General features: G+C 36.8%; 2 protein-coding genes across 3 annotated transcripts; both read left to right on the forward strand.

The window, feature by feature from the left end:
* Positions 1 to 647: 647 nt before the first annotated feature.
* On the forward strand, positions 648 to 7,281 carry LOC140890669 (peroxisome biogenesis protein 22). The gene is made up of 8 exons (XM_073298626.1): positions 648 to 1,003; positions 2,452 to 2,688; positions 2,765 to 2,812; positions 4,416 to 4,472; positions 4,561 to 4,662; positions 5,410 to 5,475; positions 6,672 to 6,773; positions 6,964 to 7,281. Exons 1-8 carry the CDS (start codon positions 911 to 913, stop codon positions 7,066 to 7,068), a joined length of 810 nt encoding a protein of 269 aa, XP_073154727.1. The 5' UTR covers positions 648 to 910; the 3' UTR covers positions 7,069 to 7,281.
* A 1,082-nt stretch (positions 7,282 to 8,363) lies between these two features.
* On the forward strand, positions 8,364 to 19,108 carry LOC140887510 (histone-lysine N-methyltransferase ATXR2). Of its 2 annotated transcripts, none has more exons than XM_073294775.1 (15): positions 8,364 to 8,496; positions 8,571 to 8,643; positions 8,972 to 9,057; positions 9,156 to 9,442; positions 9,870 to 9,982; positions 10,087 to 10,118; positions 10,971 to 11,116; positions 11,586 to 11,673; positions 16,854 to 16,902; positions 16,997 to 17,051; positions 17,393 to 17,462; positions 17,534 to 17,603; positions 17,719 to 17,795; positions 18,290 to 18,341; positions 18,665 to 19,108. In XM_073294775.1, exons 1-15 carry the CDS (start codon positions 8,410 to 8,412, stop codon positions 18,724 to 18,726), a joined length of 1,347 nt encoding a protein of 448 aa, XP_073150876.1. In that variant the 5' UTR covers positions 8,364 to 8,409; the 3' UTR covers positions 18,727 to 19,108. The 2 variants fall into 2 exon arrangements, with proteins under 2 accessions (XP_073150876.1, XP_073150875.1); XM_073294774.1 differs by having other exon boundaries at positions 18,285 to 18,341; positions 18,665 to 19,091.
* Positions 19,109 to 19,611: the final 503 nt, after the last annotated feature.

Raw genomic sequence — 19,611 nt, forward strand, 5'->3', positions numbered from 1 at the left:
CATAAAAAATAAAAAAAATTGCGGAAATATATTTTATTAAACAAAAGTTATCAAAATATCATTATTAGTGTGATCAATAAAGTTTTATTGGCCAACACCAACATCATCAATACCATTATTAGTGCGAAATGAAATTCGTGTGGAGCATATTTCCTGCTGAAATATTGTGGGGTATGCTCTGGGAATTGAGTCATATGCTCCCTCCTTCAGGTCCCTACCGCTTGTTCACATCCCTCGATTTACCCTCCGCATGAGCCAATGGGCCTCTGACTCATATGAAATGAGGTCCCCTTCGGAGTCAACCCTTTTCGTATTATTATTGCGAAATGAATATGATATGCATTGAATTAGGCGGCAGTGGCATGGAATCTCTTATTAGTGTAGTTATAAATTATTTCAATAATCTCGATTTTAGTTTTTTTTTTTTTTTTTTGAAAGATCGATTTTAGTCCTTTAGGCACACTTTTAATATATATAAATCAATTATTATTTTTTGAAGGAATAAATCAATTATTATTATTATTATTATTATTATTATTATTATTATTATTATTATTATTATTATTATTATTATTATTATTATTATTTTAATAAAAAAATACAAAAATATTTTACTGAAGTAACTTGTATCTGCGGTGTGGCTCAAATAATAAACTGCATCTCCACTGTAGAAGGTGGGATTCGTTTCTCGGACATCACCACCTTCCCCCACCCCGGTCTCTTTCCTTTCAGCTTCCCTTTTTCTGTACCGTGATCCAGTTGTTTAACAGAAATGATTGATTAACAGATTGATAAACCAAAATCCCGGAAGCTGAAGTTCAATTTCGAGTTTCACTCGCCAAATCAAGAAAAGGATCAAGTGGGTTTTGTTCAATTGATTCAGATAAGTTGAAATTACTGTAATTTTATCATGGCCGATAATTCAAAAGAAGATCTTTTGCGGTTGGTCAAGCGGGTCGGAGCTTTTCTCACAGTCAAGATTTCCAATATCTTCCGAAACATGGTGTTATTTCTTTCTATTCAATTTTATTTTGATTCTTCCAGTTATTTCGTTTTGGCGAATCGTGTGTATTTCATGCTTTGGTAAAGTTCTCTTTCTGTTTTTTCCCCTGTATTTTCCGGACATATTTCAGTTTTTCTTTGTGGTTAATTTAGGGTTTCTTTCTTCCTTTTTTTTTTTAATGGTGGATACAGGGTTCTTTTTGTTTGTTATGATGGTAAAAAAATGTGGTTTTAGACTTTCTGGATAATTCGGTTTATCTATTTCGAAGTTGAATCATGCGATTTGGGTCGGGATTGTCTGTGGTGAGTTGAAATTTGTCTTGTCTTCTATGTGATTAAATCTGTGGAGTATTTTAGCGTGCGCACCAAAAAATGGCATGCCATTATAGCAGCAAGATTTCATATTTTGTGATCCGAAAAACGATAAGGTGATATGGTAGAATGCAGATTCATGTGTTCTCTCTTTCTTACTATTTGAAACTGGTTACACTTTCAATGCTAAAAATATCCAAAACACGAAATATTGAGTGGTATTTTCAGCGGTGATGAATGAGAGAAATATTTGATGGTTGGCTGGTAAAGAAAAGGTTTTGATTTTCTGAATATGTTACACGGGCAACAGTTATGGTTAGCTCTAAGGGGATGACTTAGTGATGCTTATTCATGATTATGATTGATGAAGATGAATGACAGCTGCCACGGCATTTTGGTTTGTGAGAAATGAAGTTGCCATAGTGAATATTTACTTGTTAAATTTTGGTTTCATTGTTCCTTCTATCTTAAGAGATTATGAAATCTTCTTAAATAATGGGTTTGAATTCCATCAGCACTCATGTCAACTGTTGAGACGCCTTCCCTTCTGTTCCCTTCCTTTAGTATTCCTTTATGCACTGCCATTTCCCTTCTGTTCCCTCCTTTAGTATACCTTTATGCACTCATTTTTGTTAATCAGGCCTTTGTTTCATGCATAGGGGAATCGGAAAACAATTAAAGATAACCAAGTCTTCTGGTGTTCGCATGAAATAAGATATAACCAAAAAAAAAAATAACACTTGACTGATTTTTAAAGAAGCCCTCATGCCAATGAGACCAACTGTGAGTTTTGCTAGCTAATAATAAAGCTCAACTTTTGTAAGTAATCAAACAAACTAGGTTTTATGGGAAACATTTGAAGGCATTCCGGATGAACTTTGTGTGGGGGGGAACATTTTACGTCCCTGCCGGTGAGGTCAAGAATCCTTTTGGAGTTCTTATTCCTTATGGGTTGAGTGCATATATCATTTTGGTATCCTAGAGCTCCCTTTGCTTTGCAAATTAACTGTTAGTATGATTCGAAAAAATGCTTTGTTGTTTGAACAATTTCATTTTTAGTTGGCAAATTGCACTCAAAAGAGAAGACAGTCGTTTCATTTATTTACTAGTTAATAATTTCGTGATTGTTGGACACAGGATTCAAGATCTGTTGGGGCCATAGCAGGGCTAGCATTTGCTTTAGTTTTTACTTGGAGACTATTGAGAACACCTAGGGCGCCTCCAAGAAGGCAACCTAAAAGGCAGGCCTCAACAACGGGTAGTTCTGGTGTTAGTAGTCATGCAAATGTGAACGATGCATCTTCACAAGTTGGCGATCCTTCAGAAGATTCCAGAACTCAAAATGTGATTGATGAATTCTTTCAGCCTGTGAAGGTTGGTCGACTGTGTGTTAATATTTTAATTTTGCAGTGTTTTAAATTATTGTAATGTTTTTTTGGTTCAATTGCAGCCAACTCTTGCGCAAATAGTTAGACAAAGGTTGAGTGAAGGAAGGAAGGTAGTTATGTCTTTTGTTGCTGCTCTGCTTTCATTTGATGTGTGCATGTGTGGTTACGGATAATCCGGTCCTACCCATGGGGTGGTGTGGACTTGTCATGTGGGACCCACATGATTTGCACCAATCACATACTTCCACCTACCCCATGGGTAACCTTCCTGTGGTTACTTATTTATTCGATAGTTTGATGAACATGATCTTTCGGCTTTCCCTGCTCTGGCCACTTTAGCTGAAGCTTAAATAACTTGATAGTTCACATACAACAGTAAAATGATCCCTGATATCAATTCAGGGAACTTTGAGAGGACCTTTTGCCTTGTACATAGCCAAGTAAAAAATCGAACCTGGGTATATTATGAAGTGGGCGTATCATTCCTCAATGAATTAGAATTCTGCAATCAGCGAGGATAGGAAACAGAGAATAGAATGGTGAAGAGTTAACTGGGATTAAATGTTTCAGTGGTAGACTAGAAAGTAGGAAAAATCAATGTTCTAAAAAGCTCGCTTAAACGACGCTTAATCTTGCTTAAGCTTTAACACGCTTAAGCTCGATTAAGCGACCGCTTTTTAGAACGGAAGATTTCATTTATTTTTTAAAATTAAAACATTTTTATAAATATGTATATTTATAGTTTAGAACTTGAATTATCTATTAAATCATATATTTATGGTTAATCTAACATTTTATTTAATGTTTGTCTTAAAATAATTAAAATTATAGTAAAAATTAAAAACGTTTTTTCATGCTTAAGCTCGTTCTAAGCTCGCTTAAGCTTGACCTACACGCTTCGACGCGCTTCACGCTTTTTAGAACCTTGGGAAAAATGTATGCTGAAGTACAGACTGAAAAGAGTGGATTGAGCTAGATCAAATCGTTGTCTCGGGGCTCCCCATACGAGACATCCAAATAGTGGAAGAAAAACATCACTTGAAAAAAGTTAAGAGAGGAATAATCGTATTGATAAGTCGGTTCATGGTCAATGTATTAAATATGTAAAAAAGAGTTAGATTTGGCATCTAAGGAGTATGTCAGTTCTGTGGATGAATTAAAGATGTTGAAAAATTTGGAGTGGGCCTGTTTCAAAGGACTTGGGTAAAAATAACTACGGAAAATATTTTTTCATGCCTGGTAAGGAATTCCGGCTGTGTTGAAAACATGTAACCAAGAGTATACATTTTTTATACCCGATAGAATTTATAGAATGCCAAGTAGTTTAGTCTCTGTGCCTCCTGCTGTATGTATTAATTGGTTCCCATGGGCAGAGTTGCTCATGTTGATCCCAACCCTACCTCTGGATGATAATAATCAAACTCTGGAGTAACAGGAACGTAACTAACGTTGCAATGTTTATCGATTTTTTTTGCTATTCCTATAATTTCTTCAACTTTAATGTCGCAGTTCTAGTACCCCAGGACAGGACATAATTCAATTCCCATTCCTGCAGAATTGTGTACATTAGTCATAAGGGGTGTTATTTGTTAAAGCTCGAAACCAGTGTTAAATCTACAAATTTGCACTTGATGCAATTCTGATTTCGTGTTTGAACGATTTTTTATTCTCATGGAAATGACTTGACTCTTTTTTACATCTCAACTGGTGCAGGTAACATGCCGGTTGCTTGATGTAATCCTTGAGGAAAGCAGTCCAGAGGAGTTGCAGGTAATCTTAGTTTTCAATCATTTTTACATGATGTCATCATCACGAATCCCTCATGTAATCATATTTTGGTGGACTTCTTTTTGGCCAGAAGCAAGCAACTGTCAAATCATCAGTTTTGGAGGTCTTGCTTGAGATCACTAAGTTTTGTGATCTTTATCTCATGGAAAGAGTGTTGGATGACGAAAGCGAAGTAAGTCAGGGACGATTTCTTCTCCTACTTAATATATTTTTAAATTTTTTTGCTATTTCAATTTTATTTTATTTTTTGTAATTCACTGTAATTATATATGGTTGAATTAGAACTTTTTGGATGCTGATAAAATATGGAAGCTGTCAGCATAACTGCATACATGTTTGACTGACCTGCGGTTATTGATTCAGTAACATTTTGGAACGATCATTAGTTGATTTTGGATATATTGGTGGTGACCTCTGTAGTTTTGTTCTTCTTTTCTCTGTGGAATAGACTACTGCCTACTTTGGATGCTGAATTTTATGACCACTCTATTATGCATTTATATGCTGGAAAATTTGTCTGCATTTGGTTGTTTAAATGTTTATGTGAACTTTGAGGAAAAAGAAATTCTTTTTGGCGTCACATTTATCGTTCAAATGATTATAAATAGAAACTTGTTCGGCATTGGGAAATTGCAGCTTCTTGCCTTCTTTGCTTCTGAGGATTCTTACGGCATTAGCTATTTCCTTTTCAGGCGAGGTGAGGCATGATAGATATAGCTTAGGATATGTACCAACACTCTTCAAGTCTATAAGAACTTAATAAAAATATTTAACTAGTGAGCAGAATAACTCTGTGACTCAAATCTGATGAGTGTCAGGATGCATCATAATGAAGCTTTTCTACCATCTGTAATTTATTGAACTTTGTTATTGATGCTTTTGATTCTAAATCACTGACAAGCTGGATAAAATAATGCAGAAGAATGTTCTTGTAGCTTTGGAAGAGGCTGGGGTTTTTACTTCTGGTGGTTTGGTCAAAGATAAGGTATTGCTCAAAAATCGATATTTTGTATTGTACATAAAAAGTTTCTCCTTTCGGTTCGATTTTTTTCACGGCCACCTTCAATATTTTTTTTTCGATCAGGCTTTCTGTGAAGTATATCAAGCATGTGCTGTCCATTTACTAAATTCGATATGATTGATACTTATTCATTTCCTACAATCCTGCAAAGCAAACTGTTACATTTATGTAGTTGTACTTGATTTTAACACAATTTAGTACTATTTGCATGGCTCCGGCATCCTACACTATATGAAGGTGCTTTGGTTGTATTTGGTCCCTGAAGCTTAACATAATTTCTAGGTGATCTCTTTCGGGTATTCTGTCTTCCACTTATCGAAATTCTAATCATGTATTTAGTTTGCATAAAGTATGATTTATTCGATGTTAGTTGTGGTGGCCTTGCAGAAGTAATTTGTGTACATATGGCTTAACATCTTGCATTTTTGTATCGTCTGAGTTATATTAAATAATCCGCGGTTTCATGTGCCAAATGGGAGAGATAGGCGTCATGGTGGTGGGAGTTTGGTTTCAAATGGTAGCAGAGGCCGGAGATGATGGGAGAGAAATGGACAGGGCGTTTGTAATGGCGATCGCGGTGATGACAACGCATTATTGGGCACTGGAGGCTAGGCTGCAGCCAAGCTCCAACAACAAAGATGAGTTTTTACGAGCTGGAATGAAGGTATCAACAATAGGAATTGGGCTTCTATGTCAACAACTTGCTGCTGAAGCAATGGAAGAGAACAAGAGTCAGCCTATAACTCTTAGCCTTGCGGACAAGGCTAATTTGAAGGAGGGGGAGTATTGTTACGGACCCGGGAATTGGGTTTAGAAGTCCAATATTGGACAGAGGCCCATTTAACAGAATTGGTTACTCTAGACCCATATTATTATGGGCTTAAGATAGTTGGGCCGGGTAGTTACTAACGGAAGGGAATATATTCCAAGGGGTGAGATAGTTGTAGGATATTCATTCAGCATATTTTCCATTTGAGAATTGACTAGCATAGCTAGCGGGCAACAAAGGCTTTGCTCTGGGTTTTTGTTTCATATTTGTATGCATTTCGTTCTTTTGCTTTCTTATATGAAATATGAGGATTGAGGATCCTATCACAGTGGTTCGAACTTTTGAACCACTCTCCCGTTTTATACCACTCATCTAATCAACAAACCTGCAGGTGCTTTTCTGTAGCACAGAGACCGGGAGAACGTCTTTTGTGAGACAACTCGAACCAGATTGGCACATAGACTCCAATCCTGAAGTCGTTAACCAGTTATCGGTACGTGTTACTTTTTTCAAACCATCATACTTATCCTATTCATATAGTAAAAACTTCAAGTTCTACAATATTAGCTACGAATAAACTGAGATGTCGCCCAATACCATTTTCGATATGAAAATTGCTAGTCCACTTTGTGTAGTGTATTCTACTTTTCAAAGTTGAAATCCCAAAATTTCCCATTTTCCAGAGATTCATTAAGTATCTGCTTCACGTCTCTTCCGCCAAGCTCGAACGACCCCTCTCCAACGTGCTCACCGCGGCGTCCTTGGAACAATACTTTGGAATTGTCTGATGCGAGGGAACCTAGGTTCTTACATATTTTTCTCATGTTTTTTTCTTCTTTGTTTGGAGTTTGGTAAATGTAATGTATGGCTCCTTGATTCCCAGCAGAATTCCTGTGTTCCACATTCATGTTTATCAAATAAATTTGTTTTAAGAACACTTGCAGAAAGATACTTTCAAGGGTCAAGAAGTTACTCAAATAGCAATTTATACACTCGTGCAAAAATCGGTGGTTTTATTTGTCACACAACAATTTTGTTTTGTTTTGTTTTTTTTTTAATGTTAAATTTTCATTTGATTCTCATCTTCATGGTAATGATAGGTTTAAACATCTCTAAATTTAATAAAGGTTAAAACTACTGATCGATTTTTAGGTTTCGTAGTAAACCTAATTGGTTATTTCCAATTACGTAAATCAATAGTTCAAACTGCACTCAAAGATAGGGTATTTCCAATTGGAACTTCTCTACCAAAAACAATGGTATCTCCAATTATAGCCTTTTTGTGATGTAAAATATATTTCTTCTTACCATCCCCATAGTGTATGAGACAGATGTCGATTAGGGTCGTATTCTATGGTTACGATTCTACCATATATGTTTTTTTCATTCCGTCGAAAATTGATTTTACGGTATAGACGCTTATAACCTCCCCTCTGTCTTACACCAATGATTTCTCTTATGACATTTACCAAAATGATGTTATCCATAGATCAAATTATTTCGTGGATTGAATTTCACTTGACTGTTAATAAATATTCCATTAATATTATTATGTAATCCATCAAAGTTATAATTTTTGGTCCAAAACTTGATGCTGTTGGATTAAAGTTAAAGTAAAACTTAACAATAGATAACTTTTTTCTTTAATTTTATTGATAAAGTGATATAATTTTAACTATTTATTTGATAAGTATTCAATATATATTATTATACGAATGATGATAGCGATTCTCAAACTTACATATTTTAAAAGAGAAATAGTGAATCAACACAAAATATTGAACAAGATATTTATAATAAAATCAAATTGTGGATAAATAATTTTTTGAAGAACAAAATTAGGGTAGATTTCAACTTAGCATATGAGTAATACCCCAATGATAGATCTAATGTCCATGATTTGTAATTAATTACGTTTATGTGTAAAAATACGAACCGTTAGATGCATGATTTGAATATTACCCATATACTAGATCTCATCTATGCAAAATTAGATATTGATAAGTGAATTGATGAAGCATGTACAATGTATAATCAGTTTAATTTCACTTTATTTAAAATAAAATAAAATTGAAGTTAAAACACAAAAGACAAGTGAGAGTCCAGCACTAGCAGCGTACCGTTTTGCGATGGAGGCCCCCATCTCTACAATCGACCGCGATTTCTCCGAAGAAATCTCCGTTCTTCTGAGACCTCCGTCGCCTCTTCAAGTCCAGGCACGAAAATTTTTGAGGCATTCTCGTCTTTTCTTTATTTACGATGTATTAATTCTTGACAAAAAAAATTTCAGGAATATTTCGACGGCCTTGTATCTGAAAGACAATGTGGACTCAAAGTTAAACTAGATGACCGGCATGGAAAAGGTACTGTTTTTGGGTTTAATCTTTCTTGCCTTTATAGTTGCACTCGCGCTACTATAATTTTGAACTGTTTAATTCTTTTTCACCGAGTTCTCAGCATTGAACCCGTGAGGTTGGATTTAGTTAAGAATGAGTAAATGTATTTTAGAGCCAAGTTTAAGTTTTTAGAAATATTGTTAGCTAAATTTGAATATTTATTTTCATCGGAGGACATTCTTGGTTGCCTCGCCCCCTGGAACCTATTTTCCACTCTTCGCAGCCTGTTATGCTTATATACTTATGTTTTTTTTAAAAAAAAATAAAATAACCTGGGTTAGTTAGCTGAATGCAGGAGTTTTTAGTGAGGTGGGTTATGAAGAAGGTAACCTTATCTTAAAGGATCAAATGCTCGTTGGTTCCCAGCATCCGTCTAATAAGGTCGTGGAATGTGCCACCATGTTTCTTTGTACACCTTTTTATAATAAATTTCCTTCACCGATGTCTTATTTTCAGATATTTTTCTTCAATTGTGGCAGATTGATTGTTTGGTGTGCAGCTTTTGCTTTCAATTCATTGGCTCGATAGAACTTCAAATTGGGAGGAAACTATATTTTCAAGATATAGGTGTCTCTGCAGTTGATGAATGTGGATCACCTCATGGGGCAGGATGTTCTTCTGGTGGTTCAAATGAAAAAATCCCTCTTCCTCGAGATACCATTGATTCATTAATGAATTGTGGCTTGCAGTTACCTTATGCAACAAAGTTCCCCCTGCCGTCCGTTGTTCCATGTCCAGGAGGATGCAAAGAAGCTTTTTATTGCAGGTACATAGCCATATTAGGTGGTTCTTCTTGTGAATGGTGGTGGTAGTTATTTCTAAGGCAGCAAGTACCCTTGTGAAAACTTAACTTGTTATCATTCCTTCTTGAAGGTTGTTATGTCTAATAATACAATGGTTAGATCCTTTTATGAAAATGTACTCTCGCTTGCATGAATGAGGTTTATGCATTCAGATAATAGTCAATATGGTTGTGAATTTAATCATTTATAGCTTTTCTTGATCAAGATTTTGGCTTTTTGTGTGATGTTAATGAGGTTGCTGACTTCCTTCTTTATAGATACAAGATGCTATAATGATAAGATTTCAAATGTAACTTTTGATTTGTGTATCTGTTGCCTCCTTGGTTGTTACTATTAGACCAACATTTCTTTATATTTGAATGCAACATATGACAATATTCAGTTTTGTAGCAAATCATGTGCAGAAGCTGATTGGCATTCGCTCCATTCTTTGCTTTGCATTGGAAATGGATCATCAACATCAAATACAGAAGCACTTTTGAAATTCATAAAGCATGCTAATGGTAAAGCTGTTAAATATATTAGATAATTCTGCCATTCCTTCCATATGATTTTCTCCTTCATTTTCTACTCAGCTGACTTCCATCCTATTATTTTGTCCTTCCAGAAACAAACGATATCTTCCTTTGTGCTGCCAAGGTAACTTCGTCTCTTTTGTTCTTAAATTTTTCTTGCCTTTGAAATCTCTAAAACTTATAATGACTAGAGAAGTTTGAGTCATGAACTGGGGATTAATGTCATGCTATGTTTGTAGAGATTGAACCTTTGGATTCTGATCAGTGAAATCGTCTTATCACCATGCATGCATAATTGTAGAAATGAAGAATCCTTTGATTAGATTTCGTTGTTTGGGTTACACTTGGGAAGTTGGTATTCGGAATTTTGGAAACACCATTCTTTATACTTCAGATAGTAGAAATGAAGAATCCTTTAAATAGATGAATCATTGCAATTTTCACCCAAAAAAAAAGAAGCAAATATTGTTAAGGCAATATAACATCTCATCAAAATAGAGCATCGAGAGGACATGCTGTGCTTGAAGTTTATTTTCTGCTACCCAAATTGAGAAAATAAAAGGTTGACTGCTTGACTAATTTGGTAACCAGTTCTAAAAAAGGTATTGAAAATTGGTTTCCAAGACAGTGGTTATTTCCTTTTTTGCAGTACATTTCTGAACTATGAATTTGTGCAATGCATGGCCATGCTATGGATATTTGAAAATATGATCTATTTGGAACAACTTAATGTTTGCACTCGCTGACACTGAACTGTCATGTTCAGAATCAGGCTAGGAAGCGAGGATTCAATCTCTTCCAACAAAGAACAAATCCACATAAATTCATAATGCCTTTCACCTATCTCTATATTTGTCTCATGCACATAATCCTAGACCAACATTTGTTCATTTGTTGTGCATGCAATCCGGTTTCATGACGGCCAAATTGATCTGTTTAGGCTCATTGATAGGTTTGATTCGTGGCTTCTGTTCAGGCAATATCATTTACCATTTTGAGATATAGAAAGTTGAAAGCAGCGGTTGTAGAACAGAAGAAGTATCACACCCCAAATCTACAGAAACATACCTTGCCTTCGCTAGTGGAGGCATGGAAACCTGTGTCTATGGGATTCAAACGAAGGTGCTTCTGTAGACAAGTTTTCATTTTTCTGTACTATCTTGAAATAGTGTATTTTATTAATGTAAATGCTGGTGAAATTAGTATCATCAAAACCTTGTGTGTAAAAAACTAAAAACTACACAATGTTCTTTAAGTACTTTCAGTAGTTCTCAAATTTCAAGCATGGTCTTAAGCAGATGACTGAAAGGCATGGTGCTCGCTGCCACCATGTTTTTGTCCTTTTACAATTAATTAAGTTTTCATTTATATTAAAATACTGATTGACGTTTCATTCCAAGGGACTCTCGGACTCAGATATTTTTTTTCCCAATAACATACAAACCAGCGCTTGATGAATGTGTTATCTTAATAGGAAATGAACATCGAAGGTGGTCATATAGTATTTTAGTACAGTAATGCTTTTTCCTATATCAAGTATTTCTGGTAGTAACTCATGGTATAATTGTTGAACACGTGTCATTTTCTCTAGGTGGTGGGACTGCATTGCTCTGCCAGCGGATGTTGATTCCTGTGAGGAAGCTGAATTTAGAACTCAAGTGAAGGACTTGGCGTCGGCGGTAATCATTCTTAACTTTAGAAGAACGGCTTTCAGAAAGTATGAAGTAAATATGATAATACCCAAGTTGGTATCAAGTCATCACTTTTTTATCGAGTGCGGGCTCCTAAAATTTAAGAGAAAGGGCAGGACTTCAAAAAAAAGAAAAATGAATTTAAGAGAAAGGAGAAAGCAGGGATTAGAGAGAGAAGCAGAGAACGAACCGAGAAGAAAACCAAATTCAATGTTCATCTATATCTTTTTTTTTTTATATCAGAAACACAAATATTATTAATAATTAAAAGAATTAAAATACAAACTGTGGACCATTGATCCACTAATCCTCAAAAGAGGTTCAAGTAAATCTAGCTCAAAGCTAAGCTCCAATCCCTATACAAATCTGAAATAGCAAAAGGTTGAAATTCTTTTATATTATGTAACCAAGTTGATCCGCTCAACTTAATCTTGTCCCAACTAACTTCAATCGAATCTTCTTCGTCTTCAAAGATCCTTCTGTTTCTTTCTAGCCACACAATCCAACAAATGCAATGCACTAAAACACCCCACAAAATTTTCCCCCTAGTTCCCAGTGACCAGCCCAAATCTGCTCCGAACAGCTCTCTCGTGGTACCTGGTGCCACCCATGACAAACCCACTTCCTGCAGCAGCAACCACCAAAAGGAACTTGTGTATGTACAATGAACCAACAAATGATCTTGACTCTCTGCCCCTTGTTTGCACAGTACCCACCAATTAGGGCTCAAGGAGCAGTTCGGAAACCTCCTTTGAATCACATCACAAGTCGGCAATCTTCCCAACGCAGCTGTCCATGCGAATACCTTTACCTTAGAGGGAATCTGAGCCTTACAGATTATGTGGAAAAGATCGAATTTTGGATACAAATCATCCGAGAAGAAGGAATCAAAGAAGGATTTAACTGAAAACACTCCTGAATCAACCCACTTCCACCTCCGAACATCCTCCCCTCCCTCCACTAAGCTAACCCTACCCAAAATTTCCAACGAACTAGACAACTCACCCAGCTCCTCATCCCTAATATTACGACGAAGATGCAAATCCCACGAAAGAGAATTTAACGAAGAGAGGGACTCGCTAGAAAGAAAATGAGAAATGGATTTATTATGAGCACTAGAGATCTGAAAAAGTGAAGGAAACAGAAACTGAAATGAGAATTGCCCTACCCAACAATCCTCCCAGAACCTAATTCTATTTCCCCCTTTGACCTCTAACCTCACTGATTGAATAAAATCCGGATAAATCCTAGAGATGAACTTCCAGGGACTCCGAAAAGTGTTATGTTTTGCCAGTCCCGTATCCCATCCATTCTCTTGCATGCCGTATTTGCTTGCCACAATCCTCTTCCACAACGAATTACCCTCCTCCGAGAAACGCCACCACCATTTACCCAACAAGGCCCTATTCCTTGAACGAATATTGCCGATCCCCAGCCCTCCCCTACTCTTCGGCAAGCTAACCTTTTCCCAAGATACCAAATGACAATGTTTGTCCCCGTCCGGCCCATCCCACAAAAAATTCCTCATTAACTTTTCCATGGACTCCGCCACCCCCTAGGGATTCTGAATAGCGATAACTGATACAACGGAATGGCATTCATCACCGCCTCAATCAAGGTTAGTCTACCTCCTCTCGATAGAAAAGATTTTTTTCAACTCGCCAGCTTTTGACATTTTGAACAATACCGACTTCCAAAAGGATATCATGAGAGGATTCCTCCTAAAGGTGCCCCCAGGTAAGTAATGGGCCAAGACTCCACTAATTAGAAATGGCTAACTTCAACTCAGTAAGATAAGCCCAATCATAATATAACCCAAGCACAAGGTCAAAATACTTATTTGGTGGATCACCAAACATTGGTCTTTCTTGATTTCAATTTGAAGAATGCATTCCTTTTATGGAATGCCATGCCCCCAAAATGCAGAAATTAGTGCAAATTGTGAAGCTTTTGGTTATTTTTTAGATACATTCTACTCATCTAACAGAAATTTTGCTCGTCTTAGAAAACGTCTCAAGATCATGTAGCTTGTTCACACTTTATGGCATACCACATCTCTTAGGCTCTTCTCTACTGTGTTCTAGTGAGATAATTCTTCTTAAGATGTTCTCTAGTGAAACACACAGGATAATCTTTGTAAGTTTGTATGCATTTATAAAAAGGGAAATGATTATATCATTGTAACAACCATTTTACCCCACAGTTCTATCATTTGGCCATAGCGATTAATTGCGTAAAGATAGGATTTATATTTTCTATTTTCTCATTTCCCAAAACTAATTTGAAGATGAAATTAAATGGCATTTGGTACTGCTGAGAATTGCGCAGCTTGCCAAAATAGGCCCTTAAAAGCTAAAATAAATGAGAATGTTAACTATTCTTTCTTTTTTTTTTTTTGATCAGAAACATAAATATTATTATTAATTAAAATAATTAAAGTACAATTTGTGGACCAGTGATCCACTAATCCTCAAAAGAGGTTCAAGTAAATCTAGCTCAAAGCTAAGCTCCAATCCCTATACAAATCTGAAATAGCATCTTGTCCCAAGTAATTTCAATCGAATCTTTTTCATCTTCAAAGATCCTTCTGTTTCGTTCTAGCCAAACAATCCAACAAACGCAATGCACTAAAACACCCCACAAAATTTGCCCCCTAGTTCCCAGTGACCAACCCAAATCTGCTCCGAATAGCTCTCTCGTGGAACCTGGTGCCACCCATGACAAACCCACTTCCTGCAGCAGCAACCACCAAAAGGAACTTGTGTATGTACAATGAACCAACAAATGATCTTGACTCTCTGCCCCTTGTTGGCACAATACACACCAATTAGGGCTCAAGGAGCAATTCGGAAACCTCCTTTGAATCACATCACAAGTCGGCAATCTTCCCAACACCGCTGTCCATGCGAATACCTTTACCTTAGAGGGAATCTTAGCCTTCCAGATAATGTGAGAAAGATCGAATTTTGGATACAAATCATCCGAGAAGAAGGAATCAAAGAAGGATTTAACTGAAAACACTCCTGAGTCAACCCACTTCCACCTCCGAACATCCTCCCCTCCCTCCACTAAGCTAACCCTACCCAAAACTTCCAACAAACTAGACAACTCACCCAGCTCCTCATCCCTAATATTACGACGAAGATGCAAATCCCACGAAGGAGAATTTAACGAAGAGATGGAGTCGCTAGAAAGAAAATGAGAAATGGATTTATTATGAGCGCTAGAGATCTGAAAAAGTGAAGGAAACAGAAATTGAAAAGAGAATTGCCCTACCCAGCAATCCTCCCAGAACCTAATTCTATTTCCCCCTTTGACCTCTAACCTCATTGATTGAATAAAATCCGGATAAATCCTAGAGATGAACTTCCAGGGACTCCGAAAAGTGTTATGTTTTGCCAGTCCCGCATCCCATCTATTCTCATGCATGCCGTATTTGCTTGCCACAATCCTCTTCCACAACGAATTACCCTCCTCCGAGAAACGCTACCACCATTTACCCAACAAAGCTCTATTCCTAGAACGGATATTGCCGATCCCCAGGCCTCCCCTACTCTTTGGCAAGCTAACCTTTTCCCAAGATACCAGATGACAATGTTTGTCCCCGTCCGGCCCATCCCACAAAAAATTCCTCATTAACTTTTCCATGGTCCCCGCCACCCCCCTAGGGATTCTGAATAGCGATAACTGATACAACGGAATGGCATTCATCACCGCCTCAATCAAAGTTAGTCTACCTCCTCTCGATAGAAAAGATTTTTTCCAACTCGCCAGCTTTTTTGACATTTTGAACAACACCGGCTCCCAAAAGAATATCTTGAGAGGATTTCCTCCTAAAGGTACCCCAGGTAAGTAATGGGCCAAGACTCCAGTCCGCAACCAAAATCTCTAGCCATCTCTACTTCCACTTCGGCCTCACAATTAATGCTCAACAAAGCACTCTTATCCAGGTTGATCTTCAAACCTGACATTTCGCAAAAAGTAAATAGAATGTCCTTCAAAAATCTTAGATGTCCTACGTCCTTCACAAAAAATAGAGAGCCATCTGCGAATTGTATGTGAGAAACCTCGACTCCTCCCCTCCCTATATCCCAGCCTTGAATAAAGTTCATGGCCTTAGCCTTGTCCATCAGCCTAGCCAGAACATCAGCTACCAAGTTAAAAAGAAAGGGAGATAGAGAATCTCCCTGCCTCAAACCTTTTTCTCCTCTTATTTTGCCACAAGGCCTGCCATTGATAAGAATCGAATAGTTGGCGTTGTCTAGGCAGCCTTTGATCCATCTTCTCCACCTCTCACCGAATCCCTTTTTCATGAGTACAAAATCCCGAAATCTGAAATCCACGTTATCGTATGCTTTTTCGAAATCTGCTTTAAAAGCCCATCCTTTCTTTTTCTTCAATCTGAACTCTTCTACCATCTCGTTAGCAATGAGACAGCAGTCAAGAATCTGTCTCCCTTTGATGAAAGCTCTTTGTGAATCTGTAATCGTATAATCCATTACCTTTTTCAGACGCGAAGCTAGCACCTTGGCGATGATCTTATACAAACTGGTTACCAAACTAATAGGTCGAAAGTCCTTGATACGCTCTGAATCTTTCTTTTTTGGGACCAAACAAATATAGGTTTCGTTTGTTACACCGTTAATTATTCCTTTTTCGTAAAATTCCTCAAATACCTTAAGCAAATCCCCCTTGATTATTTGCCAACAATCCTGATAAACTGCCATTGTGAACCATCGGGGCCCGGAGATTTCGATCCATCACACTCGAAGACTGCTTTTCTGATTTCTGCTTCTGAAACGGAAGCTCAAGCTGTAACATATCATCGTGTAGGTCTTTATTGTCTGAGATTGGAGTCTTTTTTTCATTTCTGTTTTTCGTGATAAACTCACCATTAAAGTGAAGTGGAATCTTGGTTAAAGTAAGAGCTATGTGGGGCATTCTTTTATTAAAAGAAAGTTTTGCTGTTTTTTTTCCCGTTTTGTTTCGTTGTCTATCTTTTTTTCTCTTTTTTTCAGAACTTGCATTTTGTATTGGGATGTTGAGCAAATAGTAATATATTTGAAAACTGGTGCAGTAATTAGGATGAATTGCTTCATGGTTCTTACTTCTCTTGTTACTTAGAAAAGATACTCTATTTGTCCAATGGCATGCCTTTTATTTTTCAGTCTCTGCTGCTGCTGAAGGAAGCCATCTACGACGAGGAATGTGCTCCACGTATCCTAGTTACTTCTGAATCAGCTACACTCCTATCTTAAAATCATTACTATGCATTTTCGGGTTGAAATTTAAAGTCCTTGACCTTTCCAAGTATTCTCTCTTGAAATCTATGGTCATATTATCGGCATGTTTGAGCTTAATAACCTGTAAGTTTGTAGCGAAACCAGTCTTTTTGCTGTCACTTTATGCAGTGAATTATGTCATCTGCACACACTTTGTTAATTCTTAGTCTTCACACATGCCGGAGCAAGAAGATTCACGGTGGCAGAGGAAGAACTAAATATCATAAAATTTAGAGGGGACGAAGCATATTTTTGTGTATATATATTATACTATATAATAAATTTTAGAAGCAGGGGCGACTTTCTGCAAGATTCCATCTGGCTCCGTCAATGTGACTTCATTGAGTATCCAACGCATTCTATATTATTTATGCTCGTCAGTTGTTTATGCAAACAAGTGTTAAAACTGATTTGAATTCTTTCAGTGATTTGGTTGTAGCATCTCCGGTCGAGGATTACTTTTTGTACATCGATGATCTTCCATCCTCGCAGAAGGTTAGAACTTAGAACGTGACGTCTATACAAGGTTTTTCCCGCACAAAAGTTATAACTTCATCCTATTTCAGAGAGAAGCTGAAAGGATCACAAAACCTTTTCTCGATGCTCTTGGGGATGACTATGCAATTTCTTGCGAAGGTAGATGTTCTAAATCAATTGTCTTTTTAAGCAGTCAATGCTGTTTTATAATTCCCCACTCCACTTGGGTAGATTCGAAACTTGTGGAAGTTTGACACTTTCATAAATTGCATAGGGACTGCGTTCTTTCCTCTCCAGAGTTGTATCAATCATTCTTGTATTCCTAATGCAAAAGCATTTAAGCGAGACGAGGTATGTTTCAGTGGCGTTTTTTTATCCCTCTTCAAATTGTTTATTGAAATGTTTGATGGACGATCACTTTGACTAGTAGTAATATATGCCTCGGGCCAAGTCTTTTTTGTTTGGTGGATGATGAATTTGCTCACTTAGTCTTCAAATTTTGAAACGTCATGGTGTTTCTTGTGATTTAAGACGTGTGATACATGTGACATTACTCCTTCAGTCCTACTCATTTTAATGAAACAAAGAAAATAATGTTAAGCATCATTGCCATTTTATTATTATTTGTGCTTGACATTTTCAAGGTTACCATAACATATTATGTTTTTCCCCATTATGCCCGTATATTCCTAACATCACGCAATTTGTGCTCCATAACTCACAAACTTATTTTAGTGGTCCACGTTTTTTCGAGTATATGCTATTTGAGTCTTCTCCTTATTTTGTTTGGAATACTATAGCCTATAGGACTGTTATGAAAGCGTTGTTTTTTGTTAATAGGACAGGGATGGCCAAGCCACTATAGTTGCCCTACATCCCATTCGCAAGGGAGAAGAGGTAAACAGTCGTTTCAAAATCTTGACCATGGTTCAATACCTGCTAATTGAATGAGAAGGGTGGAAATGAAGAAATCAGAAAATTTCTAGTTAAGAAATCACATGCACAATAAGATGTACAATTTTCAGCAGTGATTAAAAATTCTGAATTTCATGTTGTGCTCCCTCGACTTTCAAGGCAACTCCTACATCCAATGGGTTCAAAAATACAGTGTTAAGCAATTATATATATGAGATTTTCACGTCTATCCTACTGTAGTAAGGCAGCCGTGTATTTTAACGATCATGAATCAAGAGCATTTTAGAATGTTATTCATTTTTCAGATAACAATTTCGTACATAGACGAGGATGTTCCGTATCAAGAAAGACAGGAATTACTTGCTGACTATGGGTTTAGATGTAAATGCCCCAGATGCCTGGAGGAAGAGCCACAAGTAAGTTAGATATGTGCTATCTTCAAGATTCCTCAGATAATTTTCTTGCTGATTTTCCATGAAACTAGCGTCGGTTAGTGTCAATCTTTGTTATGTGTATTCTGACTGATTAATTCGAATTAGGTTCCATCCCTTTTAATCTGATAAATAAAGGGAAATATATGCTCTATTTTTATTATGAGTATGATACATTTTTTTTATTTGAAGTGGCTAGAAATTATCTACAAAAATGAGAGTAATTTGTCAAAAAAAGACATGTCAAACCGGGTTCGCGGAGTGGGGTGGTCCGCAATTCAGCCACAGCCCGCTGCCTAAAAGTTCCATCCCTTTTAATCTGGATTATAAAGATGGATTTGACTTGATATTTTAAAGGGAAATGTTTTTTTTTTTCCAGTGTGATATATATTTTTTAGATTTGAAAGTTTTGTGACCATAAATTATTATGAAAAATGAGATTAATTTGTCAATTATACATCAAAACGGGTTAGCAGACGGATGACCCACAACTTGCTGTCCGGTCCTGTTTTTTTGGTGGGCTGAGAAAATTATCAAACTCGTCTATTTTAAGTGCCAGACTTGCCAAATTGGAGGTTAGGAAATTAACAACTTTAACTCATTCATTTTAAATGATTTTACACGACGGAATGGACTTGACAAGCTTAGCACATTTTGACATTTCTTGTTAACTGTAAATTGTTTTTTTACATGTAAGAAGACGTTAGCTAGCTATGACATTAGGGACACAGTTGATGGGAGAATTGCCCCGAAGTTTAGGATCGCATTGAACCCAATTTAGTATATTATCTCTGGTTCCAGGGAACGAACGAACTCTCAGT

This window comes from Henckelia pumila, chromosome 3, assembly GCF_033568475.1.
Source record: "Henckelia pumila isolate YLH828 chromosome 3, ASM3356847v2, whole genome shotgun sequence".
Lineage (NCBI taxonomy): Eukaryota > Viridiplantae > Streptophyta > Magnoliopsida > Lamiales > Gesneriaceae > Henckelia > Henckelia pumila.